At 36.4% G+C, this 14,317-nt stretch overlaps 1 protein-coding gene across 5 annotated transcripts in view; it reads left to right on the forward strand.

The window, feature by feature from the left end:
* SLC25A21 (solute carrier family 25 member 21) overlaps positions 1-14,317 on the forward strand; it is a gene marked incomplete at its 5' end in the record, with an annotated part of 517,166 nt that overhangs the window by 489,683 nt on the left and 13,166 nt on the right. For all 5 annotated transcript variants that reach the window (XM_081290705.1, XM_081290707.1, XM_081290706.1 and 2 more), the window contains one exon: positions 762-926. In XM_081290705.1, the coding sequence (XP_081146831.1) occupies positions 762-926 (165 nt within the window). The remainder of the gene's footprint in view (positions 1-761; positions 927-14,317) is intronic.

Here is a 14,317-nt window from a genome sequence, read left to right on the forward strand (position 1 = left end):
GATGTGATTCTGCAATCTGTATTTGGGGTAAAAATGGGAGTTCATAACCCACTTGATTCTAATGTATGAAATATGATATGTCAAGAGCTTTGTAATGTTGTGAACAACCAATAAAAAAAGAAAAAAAAAGAATAAATTAAAGGTAACCTAGTTCTTCTATCACCATTGATTTATAATTTATCACAGCAAGTGATACATGCACTGATTGCCTATTTTCTTTAGGATATATACCAATCAACAGCCATTTATCCATGGTCGATTTCTAACCTACCACCAGTTTAAAACTATTGGGGCAATAGGATTGAGACTAATTTTAACATTAGTTTAGAAAAACATAATTAAAAAGGTAAATATGCTGGATTCAGGAGCCAAGTATAAATTCCATTTGGATGATGTGTAGAGGATTACTAATTTATCTATATGGCTAATCCCCTTCATTAGAGTGCATATTTCAGAATTGGATACAATTATTTACATGTTGAAAGTGGTGATAGTTATTACATGACATTAGTTTCACTAATTCCACCAAAGATAGTTTTTCTTTGCCAACAATCTTCTCTATAAATCCTGTTGTTATGCATGCAATTTTGTTTGCTTTGGGGGTTTTCTAATTTTGAAAAGCACAGATCTAGGCATGATTATTCATGTTTGGGATAAAAAAAATCCTTATAATTCTGGCTTAGAGAGAAGCTAATACAGTAATTTACTCTGTTCCACAGTCCCAAAGATGATCTTTCTGGCTTTGCTTTTCTCTCCTGTAGCAACCATCCACCTTAAGTTATGCAAGACAAATCATTAAGAAGGAAGGCTTGGGACTCCAGGGCCTCAACAAAGGATTTACAGCAACTTTGGGACGTCATGGAGTTTTCAACATGGTTTATTTTGGCTTCTACTACAATGTCAAAAACATTATTCCTGTCAATAAGGTAACTATTTAATGGATTAAAATCTGAGTGAGGGATGCTATCTCTAATAACAGCTTCATTTGTCGGTTCTTTATCATACCCCAGTCATTGTGCAGAACATTTATATCCATTATCTAATTTGACCCCCACATCAGTCTTATGTACTGAGTGTTGCTATTCCATTCAAATCCAGGAAATAAGGTTTAGAAAGATGAAGTATATTTCCCAGGATCTCAGAGTAAATAGTGAAGCAAAGACTTGAACCCAAGTCTGATGTAAAAATTTATCTTCTTGAAGAAGGTACCATATCTGAATATTTTCCATTTATCAGTAATAGGAATTTCTACACACTGTGTTATTCCTTTCTCAGTCACATCACTTTATTAAGAAGTAGAAGTTTTCATATTCTAAAGAAATTTTGAGCTCATAGAGAAAAAAATGTCAGTCTAAATTTTAATTTTTGCCTAGATATTTTTAATTTACATAGGTTAATTAAGGTTAAGCAATAAATAAACTCTTCTAGAATCATTTGCTTCTGGTGCAATATAATAATAATTATTATTATTATTTTCATTACTTTTAAGGGTAACTGACATGCCAACTGCCTGATTTCTACCATATAAAGTTAGCAAAGAATGTGTTTCAATCTAGAGTTACAGAATCCCCCCTCCCATGAAGTCGCACATCCATGGAGCTAACCTCCTTTTTAGACTCTGAGACAAGTAATTTGTATAGCATGAGAGAAGAAGTGTCTATTCCTCTGATTCTCCAACTCTCTGAAGTCTTGAGACAATGAGCCAGATGTGATGGCACACCTCTGTAATCCCAGCAGCTCCAGAGACAGAGGCTGAGGCAGGAGGATCCCAAATTCAAAGCCAGCCTCAGCAATTTAGGGAGAGCCTAAGCAACTCAGTGAGACCCTGTCTCTAAATAAAAATACAAAAAAGAGCTGGGGATGTGGCTCAGTGATTAAATGCCCCTGGGTTCAATCCCCCCCAAAAAAGAAATTACATACAATGAAATGAATTATATAAATTGTTTACATAAATTAGATAAATATTCATATACCTTACATATATATATATATATATATATATATATATATATTTGTGAATGTATTTTAGTGTATTTGATATTACAATAAAATGAATTTATTCCCACTGCTCAGAAAGAAATTCAGAAATATGGATAAGATGTACATATGATCACATGTCCCCAAATCCAAACTCAAGGTATTAAAGTTCTGTATTATTAGTAAAGAACCAGAAGCCAGTCATTTTTTAAAACATTGGAATATTCTAAAACTATGAGGAATTTGTTTATCTTTTGCAAACCAACCTTGTTAATAATCTGAACATAATGCTGTATTTTACTGAATAGTTTTATTAAGACAATGAACCAGGTGTGGTGGTACACGCCTGTATATATGTGCTCTATGTACCAGACACTCTGGTAAAGTCCAAGATATCCTATGATGACTAAAACATTGCCCTATTTTTAAGGGGCTTCTCCAGGAGACTTAGAGAAACTCTCTGACAGACACAGTGAAAATGGAACATCATGTTTAGATAAACATCATTTTGGAAGTCACTAGTTAGTAATAATGTGATATTTTATTCTAGATCATGTTTTTAAAAATGTGCAAATCCTCAGATTTGGCTTTTCTTAATTTGTATCAGTATTTTAAAAATATTTTTTTATATTGAATAAATCATCATATTTAAAAACAATTGTTTCTCTAACCTTCAAACCAGGAAGGAAGATTTTAAAATTCACGAATATTTATCTCCTTTTTGTAATATCAAAACTTGCCCTACTCTCAGCCATTCTTCCTTTCCATTTATAAAGGATATACAAGAATGTAAATTTTATAAGAACAGGGACTTTGTCTGTTCGTTTTTGGTTTTCTACTGCTGATTCTCAGAGATTAAAACAGTGCTTGGGGGCTGGAAATATGGCTCAGTTGGTAGAGTGCTTGCCTTGCATGCACAAGGCCCTGGGTTCAATCCCCAGCAGTACCAAAACAAAACAAAACAAAAATAGTGCTTGGCACAGAGCAGACTCCTCAGTAAATGTAAATCAAATGAAATAAAGGGACGAAGGAAAGAAGAGAAAAAAGAAGGAAAGGAAAAGTTTGGGGAGGGTTAGGGTCTCTTCCACTTTTATGGATATTAAAAGGAAGTGTTGGCATTTGAGGGAGTCACTGTATTAGGTGATACTACTTTATCTAGGAAGCAGGCAGAAATTTTATGGCTAAAGGGCTTAGAGCTAGAATTGAATTTGATCCCATAGTCAAACAGAATTCCAGAAGGAAAAAATAGTCACTTAAGGTCATATATAACATAAGTTCTTTATTTTAAGAAGTAAGATATTGATTTGGAAAAATAATTCTAAAAATGGAGGTTTCCATTGACAAAATATATTTCTCCAAGTTGCCACAGTAGACTTCCAGAGCAGACATGTTTATTGGCAGCAACCAAAAATCCTGATAACTTCCACAGTGTAGACAGGATCCCACTGCCCAGAAAAACCTTTAGAGAATAGAGCACAAAAAGTATGGGAATGACCTCTTCTTCCCATGTCTCATTATATTCACTATCTGTCCAGTTTTTTCTAATTATATTCAGTGAAATGTCAACCAGCATTTTGCCAAATGAATTTTCTATTCGCTAGATTATACCAGTAAAGAAGTACTTCATTCATTAGTTATGACCCTTAAAAAAAAGTCTTCCAAATCTTTAAGTAAAAGATTTTGCATTTTGTTCTCTATGGTTTTAAAACCAATTTTTAAATTTGCATTATAATTCTTAACAAGCTGAGAACTCAAGACTTTAACATCTCCCTGTCCCACACCCCTATCCAAAGCACCATTATAACAGGGAGGTTAATGATATATGGTTTGTCATTATGTTAAAAATGAAGTTTTATAAATTCTACTGTAATCCTTTCTGTACATTAGATTTTCCCTAGTGGAGAAAGACAAAGCACCGCTTCCTACATATTTGACTATTAGCAATATTAAGTCATAAACCTTGACAGTGCTGAAATGTGCTATGTTGGCTCAGAATTTCATCTCCAAATTTTAGTTTCCAAGATAGAAGAACTGATTCCTTTTCATTTAATTATCTGAGCACTTGGGCCCCCTAGAATAGGGCAGTAGTAGAAACATTATGCAAAAATTGGGGATCGACAAGTCTGAGCATGACTCCAACATATATTTACCGAGTGTTATACAGGTGCCAGGCCCTGTGTTGGACACCAGAGGATGCAATAGTGCGAAGCTATCAGATCTTACAAGGCCATGGAAAGTAACAGACAGAACAAGTAAACAAACACACACTTATAATGATGGAGAAATGCACCCAATATTAAACCTAGAGGTCAGGAAAGGCTTTCCTGAGAGAGTGACATTGGAGCCGAAGAATGAATTAAGATTTAGCTGGTGACAGCAGATGGGCACAAGCATTCCAGACATATGGAACATCTAAGAAGGGAGGGTGCTAGATGCCTGGGACAAGATGAAAGACAGCCTAGGTGACAAAAGCAAAAGTGTGAAGGCAGGAATCTGGCTAGAGAGACAGGGGACAGATTGTATTAACCATTATAGACCATGCTAAAGACTCTATCTTTTTCTAAAGAGCACTAGTGTCTTAGTAAATTTTCTGTTGCTATAACAGAATACCTGAGACTGAGTAATTTATAAGTAAAAGATGTTTATTTAGCTTACAGTTATGGAGACTGGAAAGTTCAAGAGCAGATAGCCATATGGGTAAGGACATGATGCTGCATTATAACATGATGGGAAAAGGCAGAAGAGCAAATAGACATTTGCAGAAAAGAAAAGGGGACAAAGGGAACCAGATACTTTATAACAACCTATTCTCACAATAACTAACCCAATTCTTCAATAACTACATTAATCCCTTTCTCAGGGTCCCACCGTCTCTCAATACCTACAAGTTTTGGTAGGGACAAACCGCATCCAAAACATAGCAACTGGGAAGCCAACAAAAGATTTCAAGCAAAGCAATTAGCTGATTTCTCTGACTATAGAACAGAGAATAGATAGAGTAGGAGTGGTGAGGAAAAGGCAGAATGTACAGGTAGGAAGGATTTCAATATGAGATGATGGGGTCTTGGACTATAGTGTTCATGGTGGAGACAAGAAGTGGAGACAATTTGAAAAATATTCAGAGGGCAGACTCCACAGGATGTGACAATGGAGTATACACATGCATGTTGAGAAAACATATTGAGGGGATTAATGATGTCTAGATTTTTGGCTTAAACAACTGAAAGGATAATGATACTGATACCATTCACTGCAAGGGTGGGGGGGCCGCAGGGAGACACAAAGAGAAAATCAGGCATATGGGAGAATATTATAGGCTCAGCTTGGAAACTGTGAGTTTAACTACATTTGGTCTGCAAAGTGCAGACACTAATTCCATTGGTTAGATGTGGGTTCTGGAGCTTGAGAGGAGATACGTGAGTGGAGATAGACACTTAGAAGTTTATCAGTTAATGTTGGTGAAAGGAAAAGACCTGTCCTTAATTCCATGACTTTGAACCAAGCACTTCACTGCTCTGAGCTGCAGAAAATTTTATCTGTAAATTAAAAGTATTTGACAAAAAATTCAGGAATTAAAATAAATAATATTCAAAGTAGTTTGTGAATGTTAAGGTACCATGAAAGTGTTATGATGCTGATGACAGTGCTGGGGGAAGAGGAGAGGTTGGAGAGGCCAGTGATGGAAATGGTTAGTATGAAGAATTGCATGAGGAATTTTTCCCCAGGACTATTCTTTTTGCACTTAAATGAATACTCTGTTTTTCTTGCCTGGAACAAAGTCATTGATTTTATGTGTTCTGTAATCTAAGCCCGATTCAAAACTGGGAAACTAGTATTCTTTAAATTTAAACCATAATAAATCAATCCTTTGTAAAGGGGAAGGTATGATAATCATTAAAACCTGTTGAAGAACGTCATCAAGTGGTTATAAACCGTGAGGAGGAGGTGGTGTTCCTTGAAGGCATTATTCCATCTTTGCTGTAGGCTGTCTCTGGTCATTCACTTTGGGCAGTTTGTTTACAGGGTTATTGTTTCAATTCCCTCACCCAGCAGTCTGCCACTCTGTTGTTCCAAGGGAATTTGAGATTTCACCAACTCTAACTGGCATAAGATAATTCTAGATTTCTCTTTAATTTTTTGAAATCCATAAATGTCATGCAATGTTTTTCAACTTCAAAGTATTTGATTTTACAAGAAGCTGGTCATAATGATTATCTCTGGGAAGTGAAAATTGAGAATCTTGTGTGAGCATGTGTGCTTATGAGAGAGAGAGGGAGGGAGGGAGATAGAGAGAGAAAGGTCAAGAATGATGAAGCAAGTAGTGGTACTTTTTTATAGACCATTCTGAACTGTTGCAAGCTTTTATGTTTATTTTTTTTAATTTTACAATAGGAAATAAATAAACAATAAGTTTAATAGAACCTCCTAAAATAGATTACCTAGGTTACTTCTGCACATTTTACTCAATTCTAAATCTATATCTACAGAGGTAAGTAGGAACTTGAAACAGTAAACCCAGACCACGTGGTTCAGATATCCACCCCTTAAATTTCTGACAAACTCTTTAGGTTGGTCATCTGTGATAGAAACATTTTTCAAGCATCATTTTCCTAACCCTTTATGCCATTTCACTATTCAAAACATTTTCATAGACTCCATAATTTTGCCTGATCCTCATCACAATATCTGTTGTTTTCAGACAAGGAAAACAAATTGTTAGAAACCAAATGGGGCACAGAGGCATAGCAGGAGGAGGGAAAGAACCAGAGGCCAGAATTCTTTGTACTGTAGCATGGAGTGCTCTAACTGCATTTTACCTTGTATTTTGTTGCACATGAATTATCTCTTTAAAAATGGTTTCTAAAATCTAAGAACGTGAAGTAGCTGGAATGTCCAGATAATGTAATCACATTCTTCTTCTATTTCATTCAGACCTGCACCCTGGTCCTTTCTTTTCACAACCTTACTCTATAATCCATAGAAACACAGAATTGTATGGTCCTGGAAGAACTGGTCATTACCAATTTGAAAATGATGCTCTGTGTTATATTCTTTTACATTTATTTTAGGAATTAACTATTCCTATTGTATAGTGAACATGAAGATGTAATAGAGAAAAAAACTGCTTTTGGATATTAACTGACCATGGAATTCATTTAATGGAGGCATCCATTTACATTTTACAGAAAATGGAATAGAATGTCAGTATAAAGAATTACCCTCTCTCCCCAGAAAGAGACTGTCACTTCTTATAATAAAGCCCGCTAGAAACAGATATTGATTAACTTAAATACTGACATCTTTTTCAAATATCCTTGGGAGTAAGCTTTCATTGCAAAAGCATTTTCTTTCATTCCTATTCTATGTTGGGGATATTCAGAGCATATTATTTATGATGCTGACATGCAAATAAGAATCAAAAGATTAGAATATTACATGCCTTTAATAACTTGATCTTCTATTTCCATAGTTACCTCTTTTCATATGTTTCCATAAATAAAATAATGGTAGAAATCACTATCTAAAGCTAGTGGTTGTCAACAGTATTAAGCTGTGTTTTTAGTTTGCATCCTAACCAGGGATGTTTGCAGGTTATTGTGCCAAAAACAATACAGTTTTTGTGTTGAATTTTGCCATGATATAAATTACATGTGTGGGTTAGAAATGTTTTAAGAGAGAACAATTTTTCATGTGTTCAATCTTTCTTACTTAATAAACCATTTAGGGCTGTCCCTGTGGTCTTTTTACTACAGACAGCATTAAGTCAAACAAATTTTATTTTCTTCCAAGGTAATAGTCATAGAAGATTGCCTCTCAGAAATGCAAATGTTTTTTCTTTTGGTTTTTAAGATTTTCTTTGTTTTGTACATTCTGTAGAAAGTCTGAGGGTGATGCCAGACATATTTTAGTTTATCAGAAAAAAACATGGAAATGTGTTAGTTTCATGATCGAGAGCTATATCCTTCCCTAAGGTGTGTACTGAACTGAGTGAAAAATGCACCTTTGGGTTCAAGTGGAAAACTTAAACAAAGCCATTTGTATTTTGAAAAGAAGAATCTCAATAGAATTAGATCATAGTAGGATTTAATTTATGATCATTTATTTTTCTGATTCTCTCTTAATCATTAATCTTACCAATCATCCGTTAATGGGAAGGGCAGAAGTATTAAAGTTTCATTAAGAACAATTCTCCTTTCGAGTAACCAGTGGGGAGAAAACTACAAGTATATATTTTCTATAAAATTCCAGGATATGTGACAAGATTCTGTAGTAAAAAGACTATCTTTCATTGGCAGTTTGCACAGACTCCCTGGGGCATATGTGCTGGGGGAAGGGGAGGTAGAGGTGGGGGAAGGTGTTCAGACACTTTCTTAAATAAACTTCAGTCAGAATTTTCCAGTCAGGCACCACCCAAGTGGATGGAAATGAAGTACGAATAGCTTGAGATGCTCAGTGGGTCCAGTCTATTTATGCATGGCACCATCTTACCAACCATGAGCACTGCTCTTGCCTTAATGGGGTTTATAGTCTAGTAGAGGAAATAGACAATAAACCAATCATTAAACAGGGAGATGAAGCATCATGATTGTGTTAAATGCCATAAAGACAACTATCAAGCTGTGAAAATTGATAACCAAGGATCCTGATCTAGTCCCATGGTGGAGCAGGAAGAGGATGTAGGAAAGGCTTTCTTTCAGAAATAATGTGTAGGCTGGGGCTGAAGAAAGAGAGGGTCAGCCAGGCCAAGGGGAAGAGGATGAGTATACTAGACAGAAAGAACAGGTCATGTTCTGCCCTGAAGCAGAAAGATACTAAGCAACCTTTGGAAAAGATAATAAGGTTAGCTGGTGTATGAAGAACCAGCAGGGAAGGAGGAAGTAGAGCCTCAGAGGTGCGGGGGTGGGGGTGGGGGGTCAGAATATTTTAGACATACAATTTTAAGGTTTACTTCCCTTAAATGATTTATCTGAGGGGGTATGTTGAACAAATATATTACATAAGTGGAACTAAACGGGCATGGGAAAGCATCATGTATAGAAGTAGAGAGGTAGACTCTCATGAAATATATTTGGTTTGAAGACTTCTCCATGATCATCTCCCTACTTACATATCAAAGTGTCTCAGTATGCCTTGCCTTGATTCTCAACCTTTAGAGTTCTGTTTGGGGAACCTGGTTTGTTAGTTTTCTTTGAGGTCAGTGTTTTTATTGAGGTAAGGAACAGATGAAGCATGCCAAAAAGGAAAAATTCTACTAGGTTCCCAAGGAAATGTAGAAATACTTTCCTTCATTTAGTATGATAACACTTGAAGATTTAATTAGCTCTTAGAAGGCATTATCTAACCATGTGAATATATAGGCACGTGTAATTATATAGAATATATTATACATGAAATATATATGAAACAAGTGAAAATGGTTTAAATCATAAACCATTTTGACATTTTATATGCTTTATAATTTGAGTTAAGTGGCTAAGACCTTGAAAATTATTGTACATTTCACAACACTTTAAGAAACGGATAGCTTAGGGGGAAGAAAGGAATTTTCATGGCTATTTTCTGAATGGCTACATTTAGATGTGGAGCTTTTAAAAAGACTTTGATTTCATTCCAAAGCCCAGAGCCCTGCAAGGATAGGATCTTGGGAATACTGCACATTCCTTAAAGAATGCTTATCAATTAAACCATCTCATTTTAGTTTAGTGACCTTTTGTGGAGTGAGGAGCTAGCATTTCCCCAAATTATCTCACATGAAGAGAAAATAAACACTATAATAGATTCTTCTGATAGCTACAAAGTGGAAACAACTGTATTTTTAATTAAGCTTCAATAGCAGATATTTTCGCCAAGGACAAAACAGCATGGCACCATGACATCAGGGGAAAACATGCTTCTGTCAAATTTTATGAACAAAACAACAAAAAAGAACCAAGATTAGAGAATGAAAAGTGGATGCTGAGAGCTGACTCGACTCCTAGCTGACCTGGGCCCATTAAAACTAACAATATTTAAAATGCAAATTCCCTCTCTAAAAAGGAAAAAAGAAGAAGCAACAGCAGTTCTCTCTCACTCAAGCTGCTTCCTCACTCAGTTACCAGGAGACAACTATGATTTCAATACACCACATCATTTTCATGACCACCATGGCCAGCTGTGGGGAAAGCAATGATAAGCTGCTTTTATTTGCCTTGTGGTTGCTTCCAGGTGCTTAGCCAGTGTGTGTATGTACCTCCTTTGTAATTTGCCTCTGAAATCTTCATTCTTTGCTTATTACGTCTCTATAGAGGGAAACTAAAGAAACTATTAAACACCTATGTTGTGTCAGGCCCGGTATATACACAAGGATGAATGTGACATGGCACATTCCTTTAAGAGTCTTCACAGGGGCTGGAGATATAGCTCAGTTGATAGAGTGCTTACCTCGCATGCACAGGCCCTAGGTTCAATCCCCAGCACCACAAAAAAAAAAAAAAAAAAAGAGTCTTCACAAATACTATGGTGCCCATCTCCACTAATTTCAGTCAGATTTGAACCCAGGCAATCTGATACCAGAGTCTGTGTTGTTAATCATATTATGACTCTTCAAATATGTGGATACATGAAGCTTTGAGTGTTCCCTTCTTCAGAATGTATGCACAGTTCCTCATCCATTCTTTAAGTGACATGTCCTCTAGGTGGTTCTCTCTTCCCACTAATATAGGCATCAGATTTGTCAAGGTTATTGTCAGAGCTGAACAGAGTGTTACAGTTTTGAGTTGACCAACTCAGGGTACACTAGGGTCAACCTTCCTGTGATCTGAACATACATCTTTCTTAATGCAGCCAAAGACTGCAAAGATGGACTGTTGAAGACTTTTGGGGGAAAAGGATGGAGAGAAGGGAGGGAGAATGTATGTTGTTTTATGCAAAGATGTTGGTATGTATAAATCTTTATGGTCAATTAAAAACCTCAGATTATGTGAACTGCAGGCTAGTTGCCCTCATCTTAAACATGTACAATCGCCTAAACTAAGAATTTTGTCGAGGCTGGGGTTGTGGCTCAGTGGTATGGTGCTTTCCTTCCATGCCTGAGGCACCAGGTTCAATCCTTAGCACCACATAAAAAAATAAATAGATAAACCTAAGATATTGTCCATCTATGACTAAAATTTTTTTTAAAAAAAGAATTTTGCATTCACTATTCTTAAATTTAATCTTTGTGGGTTCAGTCCAGTACTAAAGCTTGTGACAACAAATTTAATGTCAAGTCCTTACTCTGTCATCCCACTTCCACTTCCCCTCCCAACCTGGGTCATCAGATCCAATGAGCAGGCCTTTCCCATCTTTACCCAGGTGCATACAGCCCATCTTCAGCCTATCTGCTATATAGACACTTCTTTCACAGAACCACTTTGCTAAGCTAGATGTGAATCCCTCCAGCTATACTCTCACCCATCCTCCATTCAGTATGTTAAACTGAATATCTTACTACTCAAAATTATATGGGAGATATTTTTTCAAGTGGTTCTCTGAAATTAAGGTATACAGGATGATTCAAAAGAAAATGAAAATTTCAAAAATTTATTACTAGACTGTATTTTCTGCTGTTTTTTCACACAGGGATACATTCCAGAGTTTGTGTTTGCACTGCCTTTTGCTTTCAGTCTTGGGGAAATGAAGGACTACATTGCAAACACCTCTTCAGCTAGTGATAGTTATATGCTGCAAAGGGTATGGAATGAGGTAGTTTAAAATTGAATTCTGCAAAGAAATACTTTTATATACCCCATAAATCATGTGACTTCTCGTAGGACTGTCCAATTTTATGTGCTACCAACAGGAATTAAAGGATGATAATCACAAATCCAACCACTCTCAAGCAGTATGAAGACTCCTCAAAAAAAAGTAGGAATGGAAATACATGTGACCCAGTTATACCCCTCCTCTGTATATATCCAAAAGATCTAAAATTAGCATGTTATAGGAATGCAGCCAAATCAATGTTTATAGTAGCACAATTCGCAGTAGTCAAGCTATGGAACCAGCACAGAAGCCTGGCAACAGATGAATGGATTAAAAATGTGGCCTATATATATACAATGGAGTATTGCTTAGCTATAAAGAATGAAATTATGGCATTTACTGGTAAAGGGATGGCACTGAAAAAAACATAATGCTAGGTAAGCCAGATGCAGAAAGGCTAAGGTTGAATGTTAGAAGCTAATCCAAAATAAGGGATAAGAAAGAAAGAACGAGGGAGGGGGAGGAAATGAAAAAGTGTGGGGGAAACTTCAAGAATATAGAAAAGAGATCAATGGAGGACAGGAAGGAAATTGAGGGGAATGGAGGAGGGACAGGAAAAGGGAGGATTAATAGAATGAATCTGACCAAACTTTTCTATGTACATATATGAATACACCACAGTGAATTTCATATATAAAAATATATATGTATAATTCTCTAATTTAAAAAGATATATAAATAAAAAAGTATTACTAGATTAGAGAAAAGGGAACAGGGGAAGCAGGAGGGGAGGGGAAAGGAAAGTACTATATTCAAAAGTACTATACAAACTATATTTCATGCTTCTATGATTATGTCAAAATAAACCCTAATATATATAAACAAATGAACTAATTAAAAAAAAGAAGATAATTGCAAAGAACAAAGAAAATGTGATTTGGAACTAGGTGCAGTAGTGCATGCCTATAATCCCTGCAACTCCAGAGACTGAAGCAGGAGAATCGCAAGTTCGAGGACAACATCAGCAACTTAGCAAGACCCTGACTCAGATTATGACCCTGTCCCAAAATAAAAAAAGGTTCAAGATGTAGCTTAGCGGTAAAAATACCCTGGAGTCAATCCCAAGTACACACACACACACACACACGCACACGCACACACACAAATGTGATTTGGGCTGACATAAGATGGGAATATTCTTAAAAATAAATTAATTAAAAGGGGGGGGGGGCATGGTGGCACATGCCTGTAATTCCAGCGGCTCAGGAGGCTGAGGCAGGAGGATCGAAAGTTCAAAGCCAGCCTCAGGAACTTAGCAAGGCCCTAAGCACCTCAATGAAAACCTGTCTCTAATTAAATACAAAAAAAAAAAAAAAGGCTGGGCATGTGGATCCATTTTAAGTGCCCCTGGGTTCAATCCCCAGTACCCCCAAAAAAAAACACTATATATATATATTTTTTTAAATGAGGGGCCTCATTGCTGTACTACTTTGCCTTCTGCAGAGCAGCAGTCCTCCTGCCCAGTCTCCTTCACTACCCCCATTCCTCACTAACTAACATATCCTGCTCCCCCATCATTTTTGACCCCCTTCTCCAGGCCTGTCTCTGTGTGGAATGTCTTCTTAAAGATGCCAGGCCCTAATCACAAAGGCCTGTGAGATGAGCAATTGTACTCTGTTTATCAAGCTAGCAGCCAGCTGGCCAGTCACTAAGCAGGGCATCAGAGCACATGCCAGGTAAGGTAAAAGGGGAGGCATATGCCTTTTTTGATCAATTTAGTTTGCATCTGTGCTTATGCATGTTAACTCCTCAGCTGCCATTGCCTTAAGTTTCTGATGCTGTCTTTACCTGTTGGCTATATAGTTTGGATTCAATAGTTAAATTATTTACAAATATTAAATGTGTCGTTAACCATTTTGAGCCATACATCACACTTCTGATGACTTGGTGCCTTTTTTCAACTTTATGGTTCTTTTTAGTTATACATGACAGTAGAATCCATTTTGATATAATTATACAAGCATGGAATATATCTTATTCTAGTTAGGATCCCATTCTTGTGGATAAACGTGATGATGGGATTCATTGTGATGTGTTCATATATGTGCATAGGAAAATTATGTCAGATTCATTCCACTGACTTTCCTTTTCCTATTCCCCCTCCCTTTCTTCCTTTCCCTATTGTCTAATCTATTGAACTTCTATTTTTCCCCTCCCTACCCTTTGTTGAGGGCTAACTTCCACATATCAGAGAAAACATTTAAACTTTGGCTTTTGGGGGACTGGCTTATTTCACTTATCATGATAGTCTCCAGATCCATTCATATACTGGCAAATGTCATAAAATCATTCTTCTTAGTGACTGAGTAATATTCTATTGTGTATATATGCCACATTTTATTTTCCCATTCATCTGGACACCTAGGTTTGTTTCATAACTTAGCTGTTGTAAATTGTGCTACTGTAAACATTGATGTGGCTGTGTCACTATAGTATACTGATTTTAAATCCTTTGGATATATACTGAGGAGTGAGATAACTGGGTCAAATGGTGGCTCCATTCCTAGTGTTTTGAGAAATCTCCATACTGCTTTTCAGTGTGGTTGCACCAATTTGC

This window comes from Spermophilus citellus (assembly GCF_964194105.1).
Source record: "Spermophilus citellus genome assembly, chromosome: 4".
In the NCBI taxonomy this organism is placed as follows: Eukaryota; Metazoa; Chordata; class Mammalia; order Rodentia; family Sciuridae; genus Spermophilus; species Spermophilus citellus.